General features: G+C 45.8%; 1 protein-coding gene across 1 annotated transcript in view; it reads right to left on the bottom strand.

Annotated features, from left to right (window-relative positions):
• Positions 1-3,584: 3,584 nt before the first annotated feature.
• Positions 3,585-27,992, bottom strand: part of LOC144806404 (uncharacterized) — a 38,361-nt gene continuing 13,953 nt past the window's right edge. The window contains exon 4 of the mRNA XM_078672764.1: positions 3,585-7,615. Within this exon, the coding sequence (XP_078528890.1) occupies positions 5,228-6,898 (1,671 nt within the window). The 5' untranslated portion in view covers positions 6,899-7,615 and the 3' untranslated portion in view covers positions 3,585-5,227. The remainder of the gene's footprint in view (positions 7,616-27,992) is intronic.

Raw genomic sequence — 27,992 nt, 5'->3', positions numbered from 1 at the left:
TAGCCTCACGTAATACATATTTCATTTGTGGAAATAAGGGATATCATCGTCTTCCACTGGGATGGTTAGGAACCTGTTACATAGCTTTTGTATTGCCGCCTGTATTCATTGCTCCTCCTATGTATCATAACGATTACGTTTTGTATCATGACTTTGTACTAAACAGAGTTAAAAGAACATTAGACCTTGATGGAATAGATCAAACCGATACCACTTTACAGCAATATGTAGATTTCAATCTGGGATTATTTTCATTTGTAGGAGCTGCATTAAATAGCCGAAAGATAAGGCGACTTACACGTGTTGTGGAAGCCGTCGCTAATGAAACTGCCTCTGCTTTAGGAAACATAACTGAAGAATTGCAAATTACTAGGATTGTGACGCTCCAGAACCGGATGGTTCTAGATGTGATACTAGCTGATCGTGGTGGAGCATGCCGCATTATTGGTAGTAGTTGCTGCGTATACGTGCCTGATAATTCACCTTCTGTATATGATTCAATCACGAAACTGCATAAAATTGCTGCTGAGATCCATCCAGAGAATGGAACTTGGACCTTCTCTGGTTGGTTTTGGACCCTACTTAGTACTTGGGGTTGGAAATTATTAACCATTCTATGTATTTTCATTGGAATATTGTTTTCCCTTTGTTTATGTATTCAATGTGGCCCTACCTTATGTTCTATATGTATCACAGCCTGTGTCCCTTCCAAACGAGCTATTATTAAGCAAGAGAAATTAGTTAACGACGAAGTGTTGAAAATAATGGCCATCAATATTGATGACGAGAACCCTGATTACTTCCGTTATGAGGTAGCTTTTGCTAAACGCTAAAAGGGCCGTGTGTCGTGTTTTGGCAGCTCCTGAGTTAGCATTTAGCTCAGCTACACGATCTTTTCCTTTAACTTGACCAAAATGTACGGGGGCCATCTTGAATCCTTTCGGCTTCCATTTTGTATGAACACGCTGCCTCGTGGTCAGTGTGCCCTTTCGTCCTTTCTCGATACCCATGTTCATCTACTTTGCTCAGTAACAGGCTATTTTTAGTACTGGTCAAGCGCACATGCGCATTATACCTCGACTGGTCATTCTTTAGGAATGTTAGCACAAACTGACCAGTGCTATTGAACTCCTCCCACATGCTGGCTGTGTTCCAAAAATGACCTTATATGTACCTAAAAATGTGTAACTTGTAAACCGCCTACCTTTTTATTGCCATTAAACTGTATAAAAGAGGTCGCGCACCGATGTTCGGTGTGCTACTTCTTGCATTGCCGAAGGGTGCTGTAGGAATGTACCACCACCCCATGGGGTCTTAATAAACTTGTTCTTTGCATTTTCCAGTGTCCGTGCCAACTTCTATACTAAGGTGTTCGAGAGTTTAGCAGAGTATGTAGGCCTGATTGAACCCAACACCACACACGGACATCTTTATTCTTGCTATCAGGTAAAGGTTGTTACAAATATAAAAGTAGAGACAATAGATGAATACAGGCGATAGCATGTCAAGTACAAATATATGTATATATGCATAGCAAACGAGTGGAAGAAAATGACACTAAACATCAGTAGTACAAGTAACATCAGGAACAGAACCTGCAGGAGAAGTAGTTTAACCAAAAACACCCTAATCTATTTGCATAATAGTATCAAGCTCCTTTTGAATCATTACAGTTGCATTAATATCATGAACTGAAATCCTTTTGAGAGAGAAATAAGTAGCACAGTATGAGCAGCATAAGGGAAGACACTGAATCAAGACACAGCAAAATATTAAAATAACAATGAAATAGATCACCTTTTCTAGAATCCAACTCCTTTCCTTGAACATTTTACAAAATGTCTAAAATATGCTGAGTGATATTCCTTTCCTTATTCGTGATACCGACCATACACTGCTCTCCTATTATTGCGCAAGCAGCACCGCTCTTAGCTCGAATAAAATCGACCGCATATCTCGTATGCTCAGAGTATATGCACATACTGAAAGCACAGTCCTGGGCACACGTAATAAGGTTATAACAATGGTTGAAATGTCTCGTATTGTACGGATATCTGTGGTTGACACCAGCATAGTATGCAAATGTATTTAATAATGCAACAATGAAAAACAACCAACCAACAAGTGTTTTGTCACATAAGGGAAGTGACCCCTGACTTCTGCAGGGCTGGGGAAGATGCAAAAATATAGTAAAATAATAGAAAATCGTAGAATTAGTTGTTGCAAAAACCAAGATAAACACAACAATGGGGAAATGTATATCAGGACCACCAATAGCACGTGGAAACCCTAGAAAGAAAAGTGGACAGACAAATGTAAAAGTGACTTAGTGTGGAGACAGGCCTGTGGTGTAAAAGTTGCGACTGCACACGGGAGAGAGCAAAAGAACGATTTTGGAATGATAATGAGAAACAATACTAACAAGTGGCGAATATTGGTGTTGGGGTGACATCAAAAGGTGGTAACATGAAATGCAACTTAAATAAATATACTTGAGCAAAATGACATGTTAATTCTTAACACAAACACACTAATTGCAAACTTCTATAAATAGTACAATGGAGAAAATGAGAGGAGAGACTCTTGAGCATAATCAATGGCAAGCTGAGTAGGGGAACAGATGTAATGGGAACCAAAATGTATAGGGAAGAGACAAGTCATGCATAATAGCTCTAAAAGGGAATGGAAGCACAGGAGCCCAGAAGGGGGAGACTGCCATAGGATCAACTTGTAAAATGATAGTCACGAACATGTGTGTCCCTATACCATAGTCATGAGAATACTAACGTTGAAGGGAGGAGGAAGACAATACCTGTCTGGTGGTGCAGACACTCATACACTCTCATTCATAGTTAAAAGAAGAAGAGTTTCAACCCTGTGACGGGTCCCACAAATGCCTAAAGAGAAAACAGTTCACTACTGAAAGGTCTTAAGGTCTTAAACATCAGTTGTTTGTGATGTCACAGCCTTTCAGGGGCCGTTCCTCATGGGTGATGTGTTGGTCTACGAGCGTTTCAGTGGCAACACCACCTTCTTCAGGACCAATACTTGTTATAAAATGAATCTCAAACAACAAACCAAAAAAAGTTAATCTGTAGCTACCAAGCCAGTGGGGAAATAGTTTCAAGTTCGACAATTTGAACAGCCTTCGTGCAGCCTTTAGCATTGCCTCCAAATATTGGAACAGTGTACTGTCTGTGCAGGGAAGCTAATTATTATCCTATGACAGGCCTTTTTGTGTCATTTCTTTTGCACAAATAGGAGTAGACTCAAATGGCTGTATATGTTGCGCATCCTCTCGCCAAGGTTTAATCCGTAAAAAACTTTACCAGCTCCACTGTGTTTATTACCACGGACAGATGTCGGCAAAACTCCTACTAATGGGCTCTGTTCTGGTCCGGCAAGCCGGTTTGAGCATGCCAGACTGGAACAGAGCCCATTAGTCCCTTTTATTTTTTGTGTGAGTGATGCAAGAGAGGAATAGAGATCTAGACAAAATTAGCCTTTCTATTGCTTAATACACCGTAAATGTGAAACACTTTGGGGCTTAGGGGCTGTATAAAGAACAACGTCAGGAAACAAACGCAAATTAAAAGCACATTTTATTTATTCACTAAAAACTGTTTCACATATCTATTTAAAAATATTTACACTTTCAGCCATTTCCGAGTTTAGTTACAAACTGATAGTGGGAAAAACACATGATGTATAAAAACTGATAGCAAAACCTTTTTACATTATTTTATGTTTCTTGTTTTTAAATCAGGCCGTCGACTTTTCATGTGAAAATTATTATAAAGGCCTGACATCACTTCTTGTGACGCACTACATGTGACGTCATTGTGATTTGCATATGATAATGGGCTCCTTCACTATTTTCCTTACTTGTGCCCTGTTTATTGGCATGACATGGGTCTATAGCTATTAAAAATAAATATACAAATTCACAGGTATTCAGCCCGTTTTTCTGGTGATGTCACACATTGACATGTATTCGGCTGCTTCTTCTATTTTTAGGTAAATAAATATCACTTGCTGTTCCCCCTTCCATTTCTCTCTTTTTAACCCCCTTTCTTTGTTTCTCTCGCTCTCTTTATCTCTCCCCCTCTCTATCTCCCACACACTCCTGTAAGCTTTAGCTTCATGAATGTCACTGCCACTTCTGGCATTCATACAACAAATCCTTCAGAACATTTGAGACCCAGGGACAATCAGTGTGGAAGATGAGTTGCTGGGAGTGCATCTGATTGTCCTGGCACATATATGCTTTTGATGTGAGATTTCACTATTTCACCACATTATTCAGAGTCTGCTGCGCACAGTGGCTCAATTCTGGTAAAAAGTAGAGTTTGGCAAGACACCAAATGAATAGAGAGAGCCAAGCTTGAGAGGAGCCACGCGTCACACTGTGTTATAAGGCCCGATGCACAAGCTGATCCATCAACAGATAACAGTGTGTAAAAGGTGCAGCAAACATTACTTAAAAACAAGGTATATGCTCTTTTATATCTAAAAATAGGTTATTTCTTGAACACTGTTGCTTCGCTTTAGTCAATTACATATACTGCAGTGGCATTTGTTAATAGTAATACATGCATTTTACCAATGAAGCTTCCATCTCCAGAGCCCTGACAACATGTCCACTCTGGATGCGTTGGGTTTACAGGTTTTAATCCGACAAGTTAGCTGAAAGTACCGTTGTTAGTCCCAGTATTGTTCAGTGTTGCTTTTACAGGTAGTGTGATCAGATGCAATTGAATGTTTTTCTTTGTATCTCTTTTTCATCAAATAAAAATCAAGAATGTTTCTTTTCTTTTAGTCCACAATGTGTTCGTCTCCCATTGTGTATCCTGATACATCATGTTGCTTTGCTATGTGTACAGCAGTGAACAATCACTGAACACAAACACTTTTATAATTCTGCAAATACGGTTATCTGCTTTTCTTCTTTACTGCTAGTCCAGTCTTCTATAATTTGGTATTTCAATGTCCCACATAATTTGAAGTTAATCTTTTTCCATAATTCATTCCTCTCATAATAACTGCCCTGTTCAGCTCTTGTCTATGTCCTCCGATGGGTCAATATTATTTTTGATGTTCTTAAAATCTTTTCGGAAGTCTCTGCATCGATAGGATTATTTCCATTGAGTTAAATGAAGCAGTGTATTCACACAGGGTTGTGTGGGATCGAACGTTGATAAAAGCCCTTCTCACTTTCAGTGCCCTTCTATGTTTTCCCCCGTGTGTGTTCGCTGATGGCTTTGTAGCTCTGATAATCGACTAAAACTCTTCCCACATTCATAGAACTTGAATTATTTTCCCCTGTGTGAGTTCGTTGATGATACCTTAATGCTGACGAGAAGTGAAAACTCCTGTCACATTCATTACAATGATAGGGTTTTTCACCCGTGTGTGTTCGCTGATGACATTTTAGGTCTGATAACCGACTAAAGCACTTTGCACATTCACTGCACTTGAATGGTTTTTCCCCCGTGTGTGTTCGTTGATGACTTTGAAGGTGTGATAATCGACTAAAGCTCTTCACACATTCACTGCACTTGAATGGTTTTTCCCCAGTGTGTGTTCGCAGATGTGTTTGAAGGCTTGATAACTCACTAAAGCACTTTGCACATTCACTGCTCTTGAATGGTGTTTCCCCTGTGTGTGTTCGCTGATGTCTTTGAAGGCTTGATAATTCACTAAAGCACTTTGCACATTCACTGCACTTGAATGGTGTTTCCCCTGTGTGTGTTCGCTGATGTCTTTGAAGGCTTGATAACTCACTAAAGCACTTTGCACATTCACTGCACTTGAATGGTTTTTCCCCTGTGTGTGTTCGCTGATGTCTTTGAAGGCTTAATAACGCACTAAAGCACTTTGCACATTCACTGCACTTGAATGGTTTTTCCCCCGTGTGTGTTCGCTGATGACTTTGAAGGCTTGATAACAGACTAAAGCTCTGTGCACATTCACTGCACTTGAATGGTTTTTCCCCTGTGTGTGTTCGCTGATGCCTTTGAAGGCTTGATAACTGACTAAAGCTCTTTGCACATTCACTGCACTTGAATGGTTTTTCCCCCGTGTGTGTTCTCTGATGAATTTGAAGGCTTGATAACCTACTAAAGCTCTTGACACATTCACTGCACTTAAATGGCTTTTCCCTTGCGTGGGTTTGCTGATGTCTTTGAATGTGTGATAACTGACTAAAGCACTTCGCACATTCACTGCACTTGAATGGTTTTTCCCCTGTGTGTGTTCGCTGATGTCTTCGAAGATGTGATAACCGACTAAAGCACTTTGCACATTCACTGCACTTGAATGGTTTTTCCCCTGTGTGTGTTCTCTGATGACTTCGAAGGCTTGATAACTGACTAAAGCTCTTTGCACATTCACTGCACTTGAATGGTTTTTCCCCTGTGTGTGTTCTCTGATGACTTCGAAGGCTTGATAACTCACTAAAGCACTTTGCACATGCACTGCACTTGAATGGTTTTTCCCCTGTGTGTGTTCGCAGATGTTTTCGAAGGCTTGATAACTCACTAAAGCTCTTCACACATTCACTGCACTTGAATGGTTTTTCCCCAGTGTGTGTTCGCAGATGTGTTTGAAGGCTTGATAACTCACTAAAGCTCTTCCCACATTCACTGCACTTGAATGGCTTTTCCCCTGTATGTTTTCGCTGGTGTCTTTGTAGTTCTGATAACCTACTAAAGCTCTTGACACATTCACTGCACTTGAATGGTTTTTGTCCTGTGTAAGTGTGCTGATGAAGCTTGAGTTGTGATGACAAACTAAAGCTCTCGCTGCATGTGTATGATTCTTCTTTCTTGGTTAGTGTCTCTGGGTTGGGTATATATTTGTCTACATCCCATGATTGTATGTCCTGATGGGCCGACATGACTGATAAAGCACTTGTGTTTTTCTCACACACTTTATATGTGTGCAGTATTTTGCACGTTTGATTTCTGTTTTAACAATAAATGCAATAGCCACCAAATATTTGCCACACTCCTAATACGTAGAAGGTGTATTTGTAGGTAATTGTGCCTTTAGATTGGATTATGGCTATGCACGCTTGAGGGTAAAGATGTATCTTCCTTCTGACCGGTGCAAATAGGGACAGTCTATTGTTTTGTAGCTAGAAGAACTCCTCTTTCCTTTACCCGTCAGTTGTCTGGCTCCGCCCTGTTGTGCTCTTCTCTGGTTACTGTGGTTTGTCCAGAAAGAGTTTACAATTCACCTAGAGCACGGAATGATGGCTTGTCATCATATTAGCAAACAGAGCACTGCGGTAATCTCACCATACAGATCCCATGATCAAAGTTGGTATTGGACACTTGTTTATACAGGAGTTGGTTTGTTATTGTTGTTGCCTTGATTTTCCTAAGGTCATTTCTTCGTCTTCTGGCGTGGAGGTGCACAGCTCAGACTCTTGCAATCACTGAACTGCCCTTGATCCTTCATCCGGGATCTGTCAGTTTGTGTGCAGGTTCACCTGTCGCCAACTGCTCTGATGTTTTCCTGAATACTGTAGCTCAATATTTCTAATATTATTGAAGATTTACAGCATTCGCTTCATTATTGATGGTCAATTCATACAGTCGAGGCTTGTTTTCTGTTGGATGTAAAGATATAGAAAATTACTAAATTGAAACATATTGGAATTATAATTCACAATGTTAACTGGTTGTAAAAGACATTTCGGGGGAGATTTACCAAATCTCCACGCAATGCAGCGCAGCCCTCCCCCCGCAAGGCTGCGATGCTCGACAGGGAGGGAGCAGGAAAGCACCATATTTTCAAAGATATGGCTCTCTCCTTCCCTTTCCCTTGCGTTGCGCCAGCATTGATTACAGCGGCCCTGCGCCATGCACACACCTTAGCACAAGAGCGCTATGGTGTGTGTGTGTGAGCCCAGCATAGGTTTTTGTACAGGACGGACACCCTTCCTGGACAAAATACTAGACATGAGGGAATACTTTTTGCACTTTGTATTTGTGTTGCCGATTGCAGCATGCATGCAAAGTCAGAAAAGGAAGGAGAAATTAATTCATTTCTCCTTCCTTGTGTCTTGTTTAAAAGGGTGCAGTTTTTTCACGCTAAACCCAATCTACTGTATTTGGTAAATTGGTTTTACCGTGAGAAACCTTGGGTGGTTGCACGGGAACGCCCATGCACCACCCTTGGCAGGCCCTCATGGTGTGAAGTAATGCGAAGCAGTGATATGTGCTGCTTCACATTACTCTTACGTTATTTCCAATGCTAAACAAGAGTAGGGCTGGAAAGTAAATTAGGAAAAAAAGATTTTGCGCTGTTTTGTGCCACTTTTGTGACGAAAATACGGCGCAAAATATTAGTAACTCTCCCCCTTCTTCTTTACCGCCTTAAAAACTTAGCAAGGAATTGTTCATCATACACAGATATTTAACTAAAAGTTCTGTTGATCAGGTGACATCTTATTAATGTCTGAAAAGGAGGTGATTTACGAGTGATTACAGAGTATCTTAGCAAAGTATGGGAGCTCACGGAGCACCCAAGTGCTAGAGGCATAACTTAAGATAGACGCATATGGTCAGGATTTCATTTAAACAACAATAGAGTTTAAAAAATTAGATGGATCAGGCTGGGCTGCAAAATTTCCAGTAACTTTTTCACAAGGTATACAACAAAAGTAACTCCAGTCACACACTTCATCTCATTCTTTTCCTATTCACTTAAGATCATCTCAAATGCCAACTCCTGTCTTTACCTCGCTGTTCATAAGCCACCTTTGACACTTTCAACAGCTCCCTTGGTTCAAGCATTTCTGGTTTCTTCTAACCTGGAAGATTGGAACATTATTGTGAGTTGAGGGGGGTTTCCTATCGCCATAACATCTGTCCATCTCCCTGAAACTAGTGTAGCTTACAGAGCTCGGTTCTGGCCCTGAAAGACAACTTTAAAAAGCAAGTAATTAGTTCTTAATAAAGTAGATAAAGTTCTGTAAGATGCAGCTCCTTCCAGGGCTTTTGTGTAAAACAGAGAGAGGGGTTCACTGTAAGGCCCATCCTATACATTATAAGCGCTGATAATGCAAACAAACGTTGATTCATATAATTTAATATTCAACGGTGTCAGTCATTTAGTACTTATGGAGAATCCATCACAACCAATAATTTACCTGACATATCCCCGCAGCAGATGTGTGCATATTACTCTTTTTCCCACCTTTTCATGTCCTTCGGCCCCCCTACTGCTCTCTGGTTGCACACTCACTCTGTGGGGTTCATCAGAAGTCAGATAATTGCCTCATACTCACAAGGCCATGGATCTCACTTCTTCTACAACACTTATTGCAGACAAAGGGCCTAGTTAGGAGTTTGTCCAACAGATTAGTGCCTCAAAGCTAGGGTTGGGTGAAGAATTCCGCTCTGCCGGCAGACCCCAAAAGTTTTGCCCACTCTGCACTCTGTGCGGAGTTGGTCCAAAAAACGGAGTTCTTTTCTCTAGCGGTTCGTCAACAGTAAGGTGGCGAGCGCTTGTGAGAAAATACGCGCTAAACCTCCTCCTGGCGAGATAATTCATTGCAGGAGGTCACGACAGGTCACGACCACTCGAGTGTTAAAATCTGCCATTCTCGCTGATGAAGCTGCCATTCGATTAGAATATCAAGTAGAGAGGCAGAGGCAGTAGCGCCCTCTGGAACAACGCATAGTGCTATTCGTGCTGATTTTACAGTGGGGGTTAAATTCCTGGCACTAAAAATCAGTACGAGCAGTGCAACTTAAACTCTGCCACTAGCGGAAGTTTGCAGAGTGCGACAGAGTTTCCCTGACACTTCATGGAGTTCCGCGGAGTAAAACTCCGCAAACGACGCCAAGGCATTATCAAAACGTGACAGATATCCTGTCTGCCTTATTCTAATAGCCACAGGATGTAATGCATTTTTAATGGGGCGGGCAGGATACCTGTCACATTTGTGATGGAATAAACCATCCGCTGAAATATAAATCAGGCATTTGGTGTACATTACGTCCAGTCTGGCTAGCTAGGCTTGACGGATCTTGTGGTTTGTGGGTCTCACACTCCGTTGAGGTCACCACCAGGCAAACCTTCTGTCAACTGTGCCCTGTGCAGATCTTCCTTCCAGGCAGACCTTCCGTCAACTGTGCCCTGTGCAGATCTTCCTTCCAGGCAGGACTTCTGTCAGCTGCATCCTGTGCAGATCTTCATTCCAGGCAGGACTTCTGTCAGCTGTGCCTTGTGCAGATCTTCATTCCAGGCAGAGGCCTCGGTCAGCTGTGCCTTGTCGTGCAGATCTTCCTTCCAGGCAGGAATTCTGTCAGCTGTGCCTTGTGCATATCTTCCTTCCAGACAAGGGCTTCGTTCCTCAATGATCAGTTCAAAGGTCGGGAGAGGTAGAACTGGTCCAGGTCATCACAAGGAAAATCTGATGTAAACAATGCAATAACACAGGCCATGCACAAGGAAAATCTGATGTAAACAATGCAATAACACAGGCCAGGTGTTGGGAAAATCTGATGTAAACAATGCAATAACACAGGCCAGGCTCGAGGAGAATCTGATGCAAACAATGCAATAACACAGGCCTGGATCGAGGAGAATCTGATGCAAACAATGCAATAACACTGGCCAGGCACAAGGAAAATCTTTATGTAAACAATGCAATAACACGGGCCAGACACTAGGAGAATCTGATCTAAACAATGCAATAACACTGGCCAAGCACAAGGAAAATCTGATGTAAACAATGCAATAACACAGGCCAAGCACAAGGAAAATCTGATGTAAACAATGCAATAACACTGGCCAGGCGTTGGGAGAATCTGACGCAAACAATGCAATTACACGAGCCAGAAGCTAGGAGAATCTGATGTAAACAATGCAATAACACAGGCCAGGCACGAGGAGAATCTGATGTAAACAATGCAAAAACACAGGCCAGGCTTTGGGAGAATCTGACGCAAACAATGCAATAACACAGGCCAGGCACAAGGAGAATCTGATGTAAACAATGCAAAAACACAGGCCAGGCGTTGGGAGAATCTGACACAAACAATGCTAATAACACAGGCCAGGCACGAGGAGAATCTGACGCAAACAATGCAATAACACAGGCCAGGCACTAGAAGAATCTGCTGCAAACAATGCAATAACACAGGCCAGGCACAAGGAAAATCTGATATAAACAATGCAATAACACAGGCCAGGCGTTAGGAGAATCTGACACAAACAATGCAATAACACAGGCCAGGAACAAGGAGAATCTGCTGCAAACAATGCAATAACACAGGCCAGGGATAAGGAAAATCTGATATAAAAAATGCAATAACACAGAACAGGGGTTGGGAGAATCTGACGCAAACAATGCAATAACACGGGCCAGACACTAGGAGAATCTGATGTAAACAATGCAATAACACTGGCCAGGCACAAGGAAAATCTGATATAAACAATGCAATAACACAGGCCAGGCACAAGGAAAATCTGGTGTAAACAATGCAATAACACAGGCCAGGCGCTGGGAGAATCTGACACTAACAATGCAATAACACAGGCCAGGCACTAAGAGAATCTGGCACAAACAATACAATAACACAGGCCAGGCACTAGGATTGATGCAAACAATGCAATAGCACAGGCCAGGCACGAGGTGAATCTGAAGCAAACAATGCAATAACACAGGCCAGGCACGAGGAGAATCTGAAGCAAACAATGCAATAACACAGACCAGGCACTGGAAGAATCTAATGCATACAATGCAATAACACAGGCCAAGCACCAGGAGAATTTGATGCAAACAATGCAATAACACAGGCAGGCACTAGAAGAATCTGATACAAACAATGCAATAACACGGGCCAGACACTAGAAGAATCTGATGCAGGTGAGCATGTAATAGCTGGCGGGATCTAGTGTACTGTGTGGACAAGAGGGTGGGAGGGCAAAGACTAGCTTCATATGGACTGAAGCATGGGCAAAGTGAGCTATATTTGAAGCAAGTATTACCATATAGTTAATCATGCAGAGTACGTTTTTTTTTTTGGGGCCAGGTATGGGATATTACGTACCAAGGGGTGTCAGAGATATTATAATTTTTCCTACAAGGGTCATCTGCTTTACAAAGAATTTCAATACAAGGAGTGACTCTAAAAACCAGCGACGGGGCATGCAGTGAGAGGATAGAATGTAGAGTATCACTAACGTTATGGAACAGCACACAACTTTAGAGGCTACTTAGATACAGGGAGACACCTGAAATGGGCTCAACACCTCACATGTACGCCGTACACGAAAGCGCCTTTACACACAGACCAATCATCCTAGGAGGGGCCGAGGGGAGACATAACATCTAATCCCGGCTTTACCACTTTACCTAAAGATGCTGGAAATAAACACCAAATGTTACTTCTCGACAGGGCCACTATACAGGTCCTTATCCTGGGATTGTAGTCCCTCGGCCTCTCCCTCACGATCTCCACCACCCCACATGTGGTTTTCTGCACTAGGAAACTGTGCAACCAGGAGACTCTGTGTTTAACCCTGACCTACCAATTTGTAAAATAGTGAGCTTCAGGAATCACTAAGTACATTCATGCTTCTCCCCCCATTTATGTCCAAGATCGGGGGTATTTACAACCATCCTAAAGCTGTGCTTTTAAAAATGGGCCCAGATTGTGGTGATGCCTCTTTAACTATAGATTCCTTCCAGCGGCTCCTGGCATGTTGTTGTTGATGCGTTGCCAGGAGTGTTCCCAGCAGTTACGTTCCTGGTGAAGTCTTTGTCTTCCTCCAATATAACCATCATCGGCGACCTTAACATACATTGTGATGCCACTGATATGCCAGCAGTTAGTAGTCTATTGGATGATCTTGAAGCAGTGCAGTTACCTCAACTGGTCTGTCTTCCGACCCATGAGGGTGGTCACACCCTTGATCCGGTTTTTACTAACCTCCAACTGGTCGAGGTCTCTACTCCTAGACCCATGGGATGGAGTGATCACCATCTCATTGAGCTGTGTGTCACTATGACAACACGCCAGACCGGGATACCTGATAAAACATCTTACAGGCGCCCCTGGAAAAAGCTCAAACTGGAGGACTTCCATCGTCTTCTGGCCACCTCTCCCTTGGATCTTAAGGAGGACATTGCAACCGGTTACAACACCTTCTGCAACTGGATTGTCCAAGCGCTAGACGCACTTATTCCAGCTAAATGGAGCAGAAATCGCTCCTCGCAACCTAACCCCTGGTATACAGAGGCACTCAGACGGATTAAAGCTACCTGCCGTCAAGCCGAAAGAGCCTGGAGGAAAAACTACGACAGAGATCTAAAGGTACTCTACCTGGCGAGGATTAAGATTTATCATAGAGCTGTCTGTCAGGCGCGGGCCGACTACTATGCTGGAGAGTTTCAGGCCAGTTCCAATCCATCCAAGCTGGTCTTTAAGGTCTTGAAGGAGCTCTCTGCAAACAGACTTCCTAACACGGAGATCTGCTCCTTGGCGCACTGTGATTTGTTAGCCAGCTTTTTTGTGGAGAAGGTAAATACCATCTACCGTTCTTTCCCCATAGCTGATTCTGACAGTACGACCTTTACTTCGCGTACAACACAGTGCCTGGCTATTCTTCCCACACCGTCGGAAATGGAGTTTAATCTCCTAGTAGCCAAGGTTAAGTCTGGGTCGCCGGATGACCCTCTGAGACCGGCCCAGCTCTTGGACTCGGCGTCTATTTGCCTTCCGCCGATTCGCAAATTGGTGGATCAATCCCTCACCACCGGGTCAGTGCCACCTAGTTGGAAGGCGGCCTGTGTTATGCCCATCATAAAAAAGCCGGGACTGGATCCAGTGAAGCCGGAGAGTTATCGACCCATCTCTCTCCTTCCATGGGTGACAAAGATCACAGAGGCCCATGTGAATAACATCTTAACGAAACATCTGAACTCCGCTCACCTTCTGGATCCTACTCAGAATGGTTTTAGATCTGGCCATAGTACAGAGACGGCACTCCTATATATGGTTGAACACCTCCGCTCTGTACTAGATGCAGGTCAAACGGCGGCACTGGTCTTATTAGACCTAAGTGCCGCCTTTGACACTGTATCCCATACCATTCTTATCCGCAGGCTTGGTGAGGCGGGCATATCTGGCAAGGCGTTGGATTGGTTCCAGTCGTTTCTCTCGGAACGATCATTTCAGGTAGTAGTGCCACCATTCAGATCAAAACCTCACGCCATTACTCAAGGAGTTCCGCAAGGTTCGGCGCTGAGCCCCACTCTTTTCAACTTATACGTCCAACCCTTGGCGACTGTTGCGAAGAGTTGGGGTCTCACTATGGTATCTTACGCCGACGATACCCAGCTGGCAGTGGTTCTTGATGGGGACTCTGACCAGCTGGCATCCAACTTTGCGGATGGTTTGAGGGCTGTTGCTAGCTGGCTTACGACCAACTATCTACAGCTCAACGCCCTCAAAACCGAGGTGATGGTGTTAGGGAAACATCCTGATCTGTGGGGTGCGAGCTGGTGGCCTAACGAGTTGGGCCCCCCGCCTAAACCGGTCTCTGAACTCAAAAACCTTGGCGTGTGGCTTGATTCCAAACTTACCTTCTTGTGTCATACTAAGAAGGTGGCATCTACATGCTTTGGCATCTTGCGTGGTTTGTGGCCTATCCTCAAATTTTTTGATGCCCCCACCCGCCAGTTGGTGATTCAAGCCAGCATAGCATCTAGGCTTGATTATGCAAGTTCATTGTTTTTAGGCGCCAATCAGGCGGAGGTCCAGCGACTCCAACGGGTGCAGAACGCGGCTGCCAGGGCTCTGGTAGGCCTGCCGCGGTTCTGTTCAGCCCGCAGTACAATTTGTAAACTACACTGGCTGCCAGTAATCAGGCGTATAGAGTTTAAGACGATGTGTTTTGCTTTTAAAATTCTTAAAACCGACACCCCTTCGATCCTCCTGCATCTTTTGACTTTGTATACGCCATCTCGTAGTCTTCGCTCTGCTAGTCAAAATCTAGCACATGTTCCGCGCTTTAAAAAAAGTAGACTAGGTGGTCGTTCTTTTACTGTATTGGCTGCCAAGCTCTGGAATGCGCTTCCTGGGCACATTCGAGCCTTGGAAGATATTCTGGTTTTTAGGAAGGCTGTTAAAACGCATCTCTTTCCCCTGCCTTATTAACATTTTCTGATCTTTTCTGTTCTGCCTGTTATGTTGCTTTTCCAGTCATAGCGCCGGGACGCCCCTTAGCTGGGGCAGCTGTGCGCTCAAAAAACTTAGTAACATAACATAACATAACATGAGTGGTGAATAAATCTTACCCTTAGCCTACCGATGACACGAGAGTTTGATTACAACATAGATATTGCCTCTGGGGGGGTACACAGCGCCCACTCTCATGGACTATTCACCAGAATGTAACGTGGCCAAGTAATAAACTTTGGAAAAAGTAGTTCTGTGTTCATCAGACTTAAACTGTTTAGTACTAGGCGAATCCTACTCTTTCTGTGCCTCTGTCCCCTGATCTGACAATGTGGACAGGAGGATGGATGGAAGCAATAAACATGAAAGGCACGTTCCCAGCTCAAACCACCAGCATAAATTTCATTCACTCGTTCAGAGCCGCTTAACTGCAGGTCTCCGCACTGCATATCAGCATCTCTAAAGGCAAACACTGTCCAAGTAAAGGGAGGGGGAGAGCCCTATGACCCTTTAGAGCAGAGGTCTTCAAACTTTTGTAGGTTGAACCCCCCCAGCTCACTTTTTTCAGCTGTTGGGCCCCCCAAAACTAGGCAATGAAACATGTTGGTCCAATTACAACATCGAATGGTATCAATCTAACCTTATTTTAAACAGTGCAGTTTGGCAGCACCAGAATAAAATTGATTCAGCTAGCCAAACCTCACTATTTTATATTTTATGTTTTGTTGGTGTTGGGTGTAGGTACTTGTGAAATCTTTTCTGAACACTTGTTTCTATCCTACTAGGTAGTGTATCTGTACACTCCCTTTCTGTTTCTGTTTCTCTTTTCTGTTTGGTGCACATCTTCTTGCACTTTTTCACCCTCCTTGCAAGGAAAGTAACCGATGATGAGAAGTGGGTAGACCGGCCATTCATAGACCGGGAACCCCCTCGGGTGTCACGTCCGTGAGGTACTTTCCTTGCTCTCACACATATTTTCTCTATGTGTTGTACTCTGTGCACAGTGTTGTTTGTAGTTTTGAGGCATGTCCGGACCTGTAAACGCAGCATTGGCTTGACCTGGCCGTTTGGTGAGCAAATAGGAGGTTTGGCCCCTTAAGTTACAGAGTCTGAGATTCACAACATGCAGGCTAATTAGGGCTTCTTGTTTGAGATTCGTTGAGTGGGGGACTGCCCTTGAATAGCCTTTTTTTCCCTCGTATCCCTTTTTGATTGATTTCCCCCCCAAAACTTGACAGAAATTTTTGGAATCTGGTACACTACATAATTTACCACCGCGCCAAATCCGGGGCCATATCCAGCATATAATGTCCAACGTAATAAGAGTGTTTAGTTAAGTGCAGGTTTGTGAGTGGGTGTGCTGAAATGACAGATTATTACATAGCTCAAACCACCATTTTCCTAGATAAAATGTGCGCAAATTGTTTTTACTATGATGCTTTGTTTTACACATGACATTGATTGATAACACCACCAACATAAATGTGACGGGTGTGCCGGTTTTTCGTCACAGACGCTCAATCTGTGGATGGATTTTTGAGAATGAGAAGCAAGTTGTCTGAATGCAAGGTGCATTCCAAGACACTTGAAGTAACTCAGAATGTTATTGAGGGCAGAGTAGGGTTTCAAATGTGTTAAACCATGGGTAGTCACAAACTTTCTCTCGGGGGCCAAATTTACAGTGTGGTTTGTGTCCGAGGGCCGCACCGGTGGGGGCAGGGTAAGTGGGGGAGGGGGCAGGGCTAGAGCAAACAAAAAAAAACTGAGGTTGAACAGAGGTCCCTGCAGCAGACGCCTTTGTCCACTGAGCCAACAGACCAGACATACCCACATCTCTCTCTCTCTCTCTCTCTCTCTCTCTCTCTCTCCATCTCTCCCTCCCTCTCTCCCTCTGTCTCTCCCTCTGTCTCACTCAGACTGTCTCACTCCCTCTCACTCCCTTTCTCTCCCTCCCTGTCTCACTCCCTCTCTCTCTCTCTGTGTCTCGCTCTCTCTGTGTCTCCCTCTCTCTCTGTCTCCCTCTCTCTCTGTCTCCCTCTCTCTCTGTCTCCCTCTCTCTCTGTCTCCCTCTCTCTCCGTCTCCCTCTCTCTCTGTCTCCCTCTCTGTCTCCCTCTCTCTCTGTCTCCCTCTCTCTCTGTCTCCTTCTCTCTCTGTCTCCCTCTCTCTCCGTCTCCCTCTCTCTCCGTCTCCCTCTCTCTCCGTCTCCCTCGCTCCTTCCCTATCCCTCTCTGTCTCCCTCTCTCTCCTACCAACCTCACTCTGTCGCCCTCCTCACTCTGCCGCCCTCCCCCCTCCCTCTGTCTGTCACCCTCAGTCTCCCTCTCTCTCCCTTTCTCTGTCTCCCTCTCCCTTTCTCTGTCTCCCTCCCTCTCCTTGTCTCCCTTTGTCTGTCTTCTTTCTCTGTATCCCTCCCTCTCCTTGTCTCCCTCTGTCTGTTTCCCTGTTTCCCTCCCTCTCCCTCTCTTTGTTTCCCTCTGTCTCCCTCCCTCTCCCTCTCTTCGTCTCCCTCTTTCTGTCTCACTTCCTGTCTCCCTTTCCCTCCCTCCCTCGCTCTCCCTCTGTCTGCCTCCCTCTCCCTCCCCCCTTTCCCGCCCTCCCTCGCTCTCACTCTGTCTGCCTTCCATTCCCTCTCTCCTTTCCTTCCTTCCCTCCCTCGCTCTCCCTCTGTCTGCCTTCCTTTCCCTCCTTCCTTTCCCTCCCTCCCTCCCTCTCCGTCCCTCGCTCTCCCTCTGTCTGCCTCCCTTTCTCTCCCTCCCTCTCCCTCCCTTTCCCTCCTTTTCCCTCCCTCCCTCGCTCGCCCTCTGTTGCCTCCATTTCCCTCCATCCCTCTCCCTCCCTCCCTGCCTCCCTTTCCCGCTCCTCTACTTAAGCACACACACGCAAGCATTTGCAAACATTTGTTCCAACGGAGACACTTCGGTGAATTGAAAAGCTGAAAGCCTTGCTATATTTAGTACGTAAATATACGGTAAGGTACTTTTAATATTATAATTTAAGAACGCATTCTTGTTAGCTTCCTTAACGTTTTTAAAAATATATTTGTATATTTATCAAAAGTACACTAAAAAGTACATCTATCATTGAGATGCAGGAATTGTTACAGTACTTAGCTGCAACCCTCCAAATAGAGGTGTCCTCAAGGCAGTTAAATACAGCTTTGTTATCGTGCCCATTCAAATGGTGGCCTCTCAGCTGATGCTCCTATTCTGCGGGAGTCAAGCAGCACGGAATGTGTAAATTCGCCCCTAATGCATCTGGACTAGCTTGCCTCAACAGTCAGATGTACACCTTGTAGCACTATCATGGACCCTTGACTTGCTTTAGCATTTCTCACTCTTTTAAGATGGGACTTTGCCTGAAAGCGCCTCAAGGTCATCGTGATTCGTGTGCGCTATAGCCCAGCTGACCCCTCGTAACTTCTGCCAGAGTGCATGATGGTGGTAGGAGGTAACTGAGCGGGTTCACACATCTGCTGGAGAAACGTCCTCGCAAGCTGCAGAGTGTGAGTTTGAACCCTAGCAGGGCCGGCTGCGCACCGCCCTCCCACTGTCAGGAAAATTACTATCATGGAGATGCGGGAATTGTTACAGTACTTAGCCGCAACCCTCCAAATAGAGGTGTCCTCATGGCAGTTAAATACAGCTTTTTTATTGTGCCCATTCAAATGGTGGCCACTCAGCTGATGCTCCTATTCTGCGGGAGTCAATCAGCACGGAATGTGTAAATTCGCCCCTAATGCATCTGGACTAGCTTGCCTCAACAATCAGATGTACACCTTGTAGCACTATCAAGGACCCTTGACTTGCTTTAGCATTTCTCACTCTTTTAAGATGGGACTTTGCCTGAAAGCGCCTCAAGGTCATTGTGATTCGTGTGCGCTATAGCCCAGCTGACCCCTCGTAACTTCTGCCAGAGTGCATGATGATGGTAGGAGGTAACTGAGCGGGTTCACACATCTGCTGGAGAAACGTCCTCGCAGGCTGCAGAGTGTTAGTTTGAACCCTAGCAGGGCCGGCTGCGCACCGTCCTCCCACTGTCAGGAAAATGACTATCATGGAGATGCGGGAATTGTTACAGTACTTAGCCGCAACCCTCCTTGCTGAAGCTGAATGAATTAACCCCCTCCTGGGAGGGTAAACAGAATAAAAGCATGGGCACTTCGTGCCTCGTCGATTTCCCCTCCCTCCTCCCTCGACTTGCAGGGAACAAAGGTGAAAATAGAGAGTAGGTGTGAAATTAGAGAGGAGAGCGTGCCCCCCCCCCAAGGATGGTGTCGCGCCCCCCTAGGGGGGCCCGCCCCACAGTTTGACGAACTCTGCTTTAGAGCCTAGGCCGCTCACTAGAAAACGACGACGAAGGACAGGACTCTAACAGGATAAACCGATCCAACTCAAATATGAGGTCAATGTATTATTTATCGCCTTAATGGTGCAAAAGTCACTCTGGAATTAAATCAATACTATTCGAATAATCAATGTTCGATTTATAATAGAGGCATTGCTGTGCTGCAATAAAAGAAATCAGCGTCAACAATAGCTATTCTCACAACAAAGTGCACTTATTTCAAGTTTGGTTTGCATATTTTACAAGAAGGGGATAAAGCGACAACTGATAGACAACATTATAAAGCTTACCGACTTGCCTTTTAAAGGTTACTGTTACTTTTAGAACAACACAAAGGTTAAGGAAAAGACGAAGTATCAAGGTAGACAGTGTATCCACAATGGCGGACAATAACCCCTTATTAATAGTGACCACATACCGACCGTCTCCAGTTAGGGGCGCTTAATTACAAAAGGCCTGCTAATACGGTGAACGACTACAATGCATCAAACTGTGACTATGACATTGGTCTATTAAAACATTTGAATTCTGCGTTTGTTCTTCTCGTTAGGTCTTGATCCTGAAAGATATAGGCTGCTGAGATTCGGGCTTGTGCTTTATGCACGCTTCAGGACTTCGCGGAACGAATGTCATCCAAACATCGCACCATTTGAGGAGGCCATTGGGGTGAGAGTTGGTCGCGTAAAATGGAGCGCCACAATGAAAGAACTGTTCGAAGAAGCACTGGGGTCACCAGCTTCTCAAAAGGGCATGGCCTCTGTTTAGATAGCTGTCCAGAGAGCCAGAGACCTGGATGGGGCCATCAATGTAAGCAATGGCCTGGAGCCGCCATGGCTAATTTGTAACTCCTGGGTCAGTTTGCCTGTGTGGTGGCAGCAAAGAATCGTAGCATGCTGATACGGCTGGTTGGGGTTGCGAACACAATCTAAAAACTGGCATGTGGACACTCACTACGGGATCCTTACTGCCCGGCAGCTCCTGCCACCCAGCACCAAACAAGCAGGACTTGCATAGCTGAGCTGTGTGCGCCCTCCAGGCTGTTCCAGTTGTGATGGCATCACCGAGCCGCACTAGATGAGTGCGGGCAATGGAGCAGACCACCCCAGGGCGCGACAAACCTGGAGGTTCCCGGTGACAAAGAGTAATTTTTTTAAAGATTACTGTGAGGGTGTTAGCAGTACTTCTGAAATGCAGTATTTTCATGGAAACCAAAAAAAAAGGTTAACACTAGCTACGGTATGATTGCGGTTACTAAAAATTTAACATCAGATAGCATGGTAAGCATCTACACGTTCTCTCTTTCTTCAAATTATGCTCGACTGATCTTACACTCTGTACCGCCCATCCTATAATTTGTGTAGCCTATTTTATATTTTGTTTAATTCTTTCTTTAAACTATTGGCTTTCCTGTTCAAGGTGCTGTCTCTCACAGGCAGGGTCGTCACAGCACTGTAAAAATATACAAGTCACTATTCCCAAGTACTCAAATTTGCGACCCTCCAGTTTGAGACAAAGACATCAGAAATTATAACACTAAGCCCAGTGCCCCAGGCGATCTGAATGGCATCGGAGTTGAGCCCATTTACATAATGCCGGCCACAGGCTGTGTGTCCAGCAGCTTCATTCGGATGTATGACATTACAACGCATGCTTTTACCACGCATGCCTTTACAACGCAGTTTTTACAATGCATGCTGTTACAATGCATAGCGCTTAGGCGTCCTGGATAGTGAATAGTTTAATTTACTATTCCAACTCCAGTCCCCGTGGATAGTAGGGAAGGTGTTGGATAGTAAATTAAATATATCCCCTATCCTAGAGCGCCCCCCAGCGCTATGCGTAGTAATGACATGCGTTGTAATAGTTGCGTCGTAAAGGCACTGCGTGGTAAAAGTTGCGTTGTAAAGGATGTCCCGCTTCATACGTGATCTCAAACTCCCTGACATACCAAGCCGCCTAAACGTTTCGATCATAAAAGGCTACTCCAGAGAGTCAAATACTTTATCGGCATCAGCAGACTTCATGTCTGAGTTTACCCGATGCAGCACTGCGAATACCGTCCGTGTGAGAAAGTGGCTCTATATATACTGGACCAAAGTAAGGTACAGGGTTTATAGAATCCACAATCCCCAGAGGTATAACAGAGGTTAAAGTCAGGGCTGACCTTACTCTCTAAAGTGCTAGCTTGGTCGAGCAGTAGGGCAGTACCAGAGGACAGTGTAAAGCATTTGTTGTACACACTCAGTCAGCAAAAGGTTTCACACACTCAAGGACTGAATTCCAGGCCAATTGTTTTGTATCAAAAGATATAGTTGTTTTATTTTTAGAACCAACAGGTGTCAAAATATACTTTTCTCAATATGAGTGATCTCAGGTAATTACTTTACAAAGAGGCAATAAACTTTGTAAACACAATAGGTACAGGGGTTGCAGTAGGCAACACAATTCTAAACACACTATAGCATTGAGCTCAAAGTGTTCTTCTACATAAATGCAGCTGATTACTTTATTGATTACTTTTGTAACTCCAGGACTGGATCCTAGATTCAGTCCTGAGGTCTAAGCTGAAAACAGTTTAGTAAAAACGTTTTAGTTATTGCAATGATTTTTTAAAGAATATAACAGTATTTTAAAAGTTGACAGAAACTTTTCAGTGAAAAACTAGCAATGTTATCCAATGGAAGGAAATTCAAGTCACAGGTAAAGTAGGTTCTCGTTACTTTTGTAATCCAGGACTGGACTCCTAGGTTCAGTATTCGGGTCTCTACCTAAGACGGGTAAGTAATTACGTTTCAGTATTTGGTACGATTTTTAAGGAATATTTGTAATTTTCAAAAGTAGACAGAAGAAATGTCAGAGAAAAACAGTCAATGGTTTCCTATGGAAGAAAATTCAGGTTATTAGTAAACACGGTTAGGATTACTTTTGCGGTTCAGTACTGGGCTAAAATGTACAGTACTGGCTTCTCTCCTGATCACAGGTGAGTACTTTGGAATTCGTTATTCGGCTGATTTTAGATGAATATTTTAAAGTTTCAAAACTTCACACAGAAAATCTTTCGAGTCAAACCAGTCAATGTTATCCAATGGAAGGAAAGTGAGTTATCGGTTTTCAGGTGAGTACTCGACTGGTGAAGTTAAGATTCTGGGCATAGACTCAGGGGTCCCCCAGGGTCAGGTAGGTACAGTTGGTACACCCTCAGCGGCACAGGGGCAGCCGGGTACAGAGGTAGTTAGACTCAATCTTATCCCATGAGAGGCAGGGGGCCTTCGGTTGGTGGCTCCTGGCTAGCAGGCAACGCGGCTGAGGGAGCGGGGCTCTGGGTTACTTGCTCAGGACAATTGGGGAAGTAGATAGGGACAAAGGTTGCACTGCCAGGGGCACTCGGGCAGCTGGGTGCAGGGTGCTTTTGGGCCGTCGGGCGCTCAATGTTATTTAATGGAGATCATGAAAAGGGAACAAAGGCTGCAGGCTCAGGGACGGAGGATCTTCTGGAGCGTCCAACACTTCGAGGGGTAAGTTGGGATCTTGGAGGATAGGTAGGCACCCAGAAATTGGGCACAGGGGGCCGTGGGGCGCCGGGGTGTCTTTTGAGGTCGGGGAATCTTACCACCTGCTGGTTTCGGTCAGAGGGGTTCTTTGTCCTGAGGCTGCAGGCGTCGTCTGGGTCGTCAAGGAGGGTCCTTGGGCACTGGATTCCAAGTCAGAATCGCCGGGGGGACATCCTCTGGGTCTTAGTTCACTCCAGCACAGGCAAGGCTTGGCGGGTGCAGAGTGTGCAGGGTTTGCGGTTCCGGGCTGATGCCAAGGCTTGTTACTTGCTTTGAGCAGTACCACGGCTCGTGGGAGACCCAGGTAGTCAGTGTCACAAGGCAGTCAGGTCCTCTGGGGTTTTTGAGGTGGCTGACCACTGGAGACGCCAGGGTTTAGCAGGAGCAAGTTCGAGGGTCGTCAGGCCAGTAAGGCTGGGGCCAAATCAGTTGGTGTCTTCCTCTTTTTAGCAGCTGCATGGCAGGTCTTCTTGTTTCTTGTTCTTCTTTCTTGTTTCATAATCTGGATCTGGGGAAGAAAGGTTCAGGGTGCCCCTAAATACTAAATTTAAGGGCATTACAAGTAGGGCAAGGGCAGGGACCAATGGGTCTCTGTCCTGGGGTGGATACACCCCCTAGCCTGCTCCTCTCCTCTGGGAGGGGGGCAGGAGCCTAGCTGTGATTGGGCAGGTCTCCCATCTTCAAGATGGCCGGAGCCCGGGGTTGTGCATCCTTGCCTCTCCCACCTGAGGGGTGGAGTTGGCACAGGCTGGCACCCCCCCTTCCTGACGTAGGTTTTCCCACCAGTCTTCCCGCCAGAGTGTGGGTTAGAACTGGTGGGGGCCAGTTGCTCAGTACATCAAGTGGTCTGAAGAAGCACACAAAGGCGGAATGCCTTTGAAGCTTCCCCTGCCCATCCTGGGGGAGGAGGCTTGGTACCTCGTCCCAGGATGTGCATTGTTGCAGGCCCAGGAGAGCGGGGGCTCTCCTCCCAGGGGTCCAGCAACATGTCTGCTGTGTGGCAGCCTAGGCAGCCTGTCAGACAAGACGTGGATTGTAGGTTAGGTTTCAGGGGGCATCTCTAAGATGCCCTCTGTAGTGCATTTTAGGTTTAAATTTGTTTTATTGGTTTCAGAGAAAAACAAATACAGTGCAATGCATTGTTGAGTCCATGAAAACATGCAAATGACAGACTGAAGTAACCACTGGGCATGAAGTTGCGCATACCCTGCAAGAGCTGTCAGGCCCCACGGATTTGACATTAAATCCCACACTGGCATCAGTTTTGGTTTAATGTGCTGAGAAGTTTGATATCAAACTTGTCAGTCTTCAGTGTAGCCATTATGGTGCTGTGGAGTTCGTAATGACAACCTCCCAGCACCATATACTCTTAATAGCATCACTACACTTACAGTGCCCAGGAATGGCTCTGGGTACTGTAGGGGCACAGGGCTCATGTACTTGTGCCCACACCATTGGCATAGGGCCCCTAGTAGAGGGGGGGCTGATGTATGCCAGGGCAGTGGGTGTGTGGGCATGGCACACAGGGATGTGTGCCATGTTGACTCTTTGTTTAGTTTTTCACCAGGACACTCAGCCTGCAAAGGCAGTGTGTGTGCGTGTGTGTCAGGGTACATGGCCCCTAAGGGTGGCACAATAAGTTCTGCAGCCCTTAGGGGTCTTCTCTGGTCACAATGCCCTGGGTACCTAGGGTACCATTTACTAGGGGCTGACATGTGGCCAGAGATGCCAATTGGGTTTAGGCTTTAGTACAGTTTTTAGGGAAGGAACACAGGCCCTGGGCACCTGATTGGCAGGGACCCAGAGCACACCAAGGAAAAGTGCATCAGGTATCAGGTAAAAAGTGTGTGTGTGTGTGGGGGGGGTACTGCAACAGAAACTCACTTTCTCACAGTCCGTAGATGAACCGCTGTGGATTTATGTGGGACAAATCCCGACTGTACAGTGGAGACTATTTTCTCTAGTGGGAGGGATAGCCGAGTCGCATCACCTCAGACAGGAATTTATTATCACTGTTACGCAGTGGCAGAGGGCGATAAGAGGTACACTTTCACAGTCTCTGCAGAGAGCTCTGTTGGAGCCCTGGATGGACTTTGTGCAGAGTGGGTGGGACTCAAGGTATTTGGTGAGCTGCTTGTTGACCCTGGCCTCAGTTACTTTGGTGAACATCAAGGAACAGAGAGACAGGCCAATCCTTAGAGTTAGAACTGCTGTGACTACTGAAGCAGACATCTGGAAGTAATGTTGGGTGAAACACTATGAATGGCTGCACGTTGAGGTGCGACGGACAGCAAGAACAAGAAGGTTGGGCAGGGATGTGTCCCAGCGTAATTACGAGAGCCTGTGATGAACTCAAACATTCCATCCATCATTTATCTTATTCCTAAATACGACAGGTGTGCATAGATGCGGGTCCCTTGCTCGCTGCACCGCTGGAATCAAGCCACACCCAACAGTCAGGGCTCAGACGTGGTCCCGTGCTTGCTGCACCGCTGGAATCAAGCTGCAGCCTACAGACAGGGCCCAGATGTGGGTCCCGTGCTCGCTGCACCGCTGGAATCAACCTGCACCCTACAGTCAGGGCCCAGATGTGGGTCCCGTGCTTGCTGCACCGCTGGAATCAAGCTGCACCCCGCAGTCAGGGTCCAGATGTGGGTCCCGTGCTCGCTACACCTCTGGAATAAAGTCGCACCCTACAGTCGAGGCCCAGAGAGGCTGAAACCAGTCTTGGGTTGCTTCTGTTCCGGTTCAGAAAGGATCTGGATTGGCTCTTCAGCTGGAATGCTCCTATTGGAAGGAGTCTAAAGGTGGCATTGTGGCCAAAAAACAGTTGATCTCCCACTCTGACTTGGCCTGGTTGGGACCAGGAGGTGAGCCGGAGTCTAGTGAGCACTAGCATGTGGGCAGGGCTTGTTATAGACCAGGATGTGAGCCTGAGTCTAGTGAGGACCAGGACGTGAGCTGGGGCCTGGTGGGGACCAGGATGTGAGTCAGGGCCTGGTGGACCAGGACGTGAGCCAGCGCCTTGTGAGGACCAGGACATGAGCCAGGGCCTTGTGAGGACCAGGACGTGAGCCGGCGCCTGGTGGACCAGGATGTGACCCGGAGACTGGTGAGGACCAGGACATTAGCCTATCACATTAGTGTGGAAGCGGGCATCCATCCGCCCACTACTTAAGAAACCATCGCTGGATGTCACCGACCCTAATAGTTATAGGCCAATTGCTAGATTGCCTCTGCAAAATTATGAACTCCCAACTCTGTTCCTTTCTGCGTAACTCAAAGGGTCTAGATCCGGCCCAACATGGGTTTAGGGAAGGTCACAGCACCGAGACCGCCCTGATTAAGTCCACAGAGGAGGTCCGGAAGGTGCTTGACGATGGGGGCGAAGCAGTGCTGATCCTACTGGATCTGTCAGCGGCCTTCGATACGGTTCACCATGCTATCCTCCCTTAGCCCCACTTTATTTAATATTTATGTATCCTCCCTTGCCCCGGTGATTCGTTCCTTCGGGTTCAAGTTAACATCCTACGCAGATGATACCCAGATTGTGGTCTCGGTGCTTCCAGGGAAAGAATTGGGGGTGGCAGCTAGGTTTCAGGACTGCATGTCTGCAGTCAGTTCCTGGATGGCAAAAAGCTGCTTAAAATTAAATTCCTCCAAGACCGAGGTGCTCATTTTCGGGTCGAACACAAATCTTTGGAGCTCCAAATGGTGGCCTACAGATATGGGCCCTCCGCCACCTCCAGCTCAAAAGGTGAAGAATCTTGGAGTCATTATAGACAACCAACTGACCTTCAAACCCCATGTCAAGGCGCTGACCACTTCCATACATTGGATTCTGAAAACCATCAGGAAGGTTCTTCCATTTCACAAACTTCAGGTCCTACAAAATGCAGCTGCCCGCCTGATCGGGGGCCTGTCCAAGTTTTCATCAGTCACTAAGGAATTGGAGAGGTTGCATTGGCTCCCGATGCGGAAGAGGACTTTATTCAAAACCCTCTGCATTGCCTTCAAGGCACTGCATGGCTTGGGCCCGGTGTTTCTTCAGGATCATTTCCAGTGGTACAGACCTGGGAGACAACTGAAGTCTGCCACTCTGGGACTGATTAAAACAACTCGGATCAAGAAGGCACGCTGGGGGGGGGCAGGAGCTTTGTGGGGGGAGCAGCAAAGGCATGGAACTCCCTCCCCTTGACCCTCAAACTAAATACAAACTTGTTAGCCTTCAGGAAAAACCTTAAAACATGGCTCTTTACCCTCTAGCCCGGGAGTCTGAGCCTCAGGGAGTTACCACTTTCAGCGCCAGGACACCGATCGGTGTTTGTGCGCTCTATAAGTGTTATAAATAAATAAATAAATAAATAAATAAATTAGCCGAAGTATGTTGAGGACCAGGATGCTGAGCTGGGGGTCTGGTGGACCAGGATACTGAGCCAGCTTTCGCTCCCTTTGTGAGGCCAGACTAAACACCCGGTTCGTCCTCTCTTGCAGGACCAGGCACGGGCCAGCACAGTGATCCAAGGACACCAGAGCCTGGGGGGCTGGACTTGCACCGCCAGTTTTTCATTGTATTTCTCCCTGAAACAGATAAAACTTTGTGTAATCTCCTCGAGAGAGATCCACGTTATCTCTGATCTCACTGGACTCACAATCTGCAGAAAGAGGTTGAGAATGAGTCCTTGCACATTAACTGTTCTACTCTTCTCTGCCACGATGCCCAGAGAGGTACCAAATATTTCTGTAGAGTGATGCCCCAAATATTCATGCCTGTACTTTCATATAATTTTTTTTTCTAATTTTTTTTAACACAAGGGGGACCCAATTGGTAGCTGTGGACCATGGGTATTAGTTCTTACAAAGAACAAAAGGTCCAAAGCTTAAAAAGATAGC

Source organism: Lissotriton helveticus, assembly GCF_964261635.1.
Source record: "Lissotriton helveticus chromosome 1_1 unlocalized genomic scaffold, aLisHel1.1 SUPER_1_unloc_7, whole genome shotgun sequence".
Taxonomy (NCBI): domain Eukaryota; kingdom Metazoa; phylum Chordata; class Amphibia; order Caudata; family Salamandridae; genus Lissotriton; species Lissotriton helveticus.
This window is presented reverse-complemented; position numbering and strand designations above follow the sequence as displayed.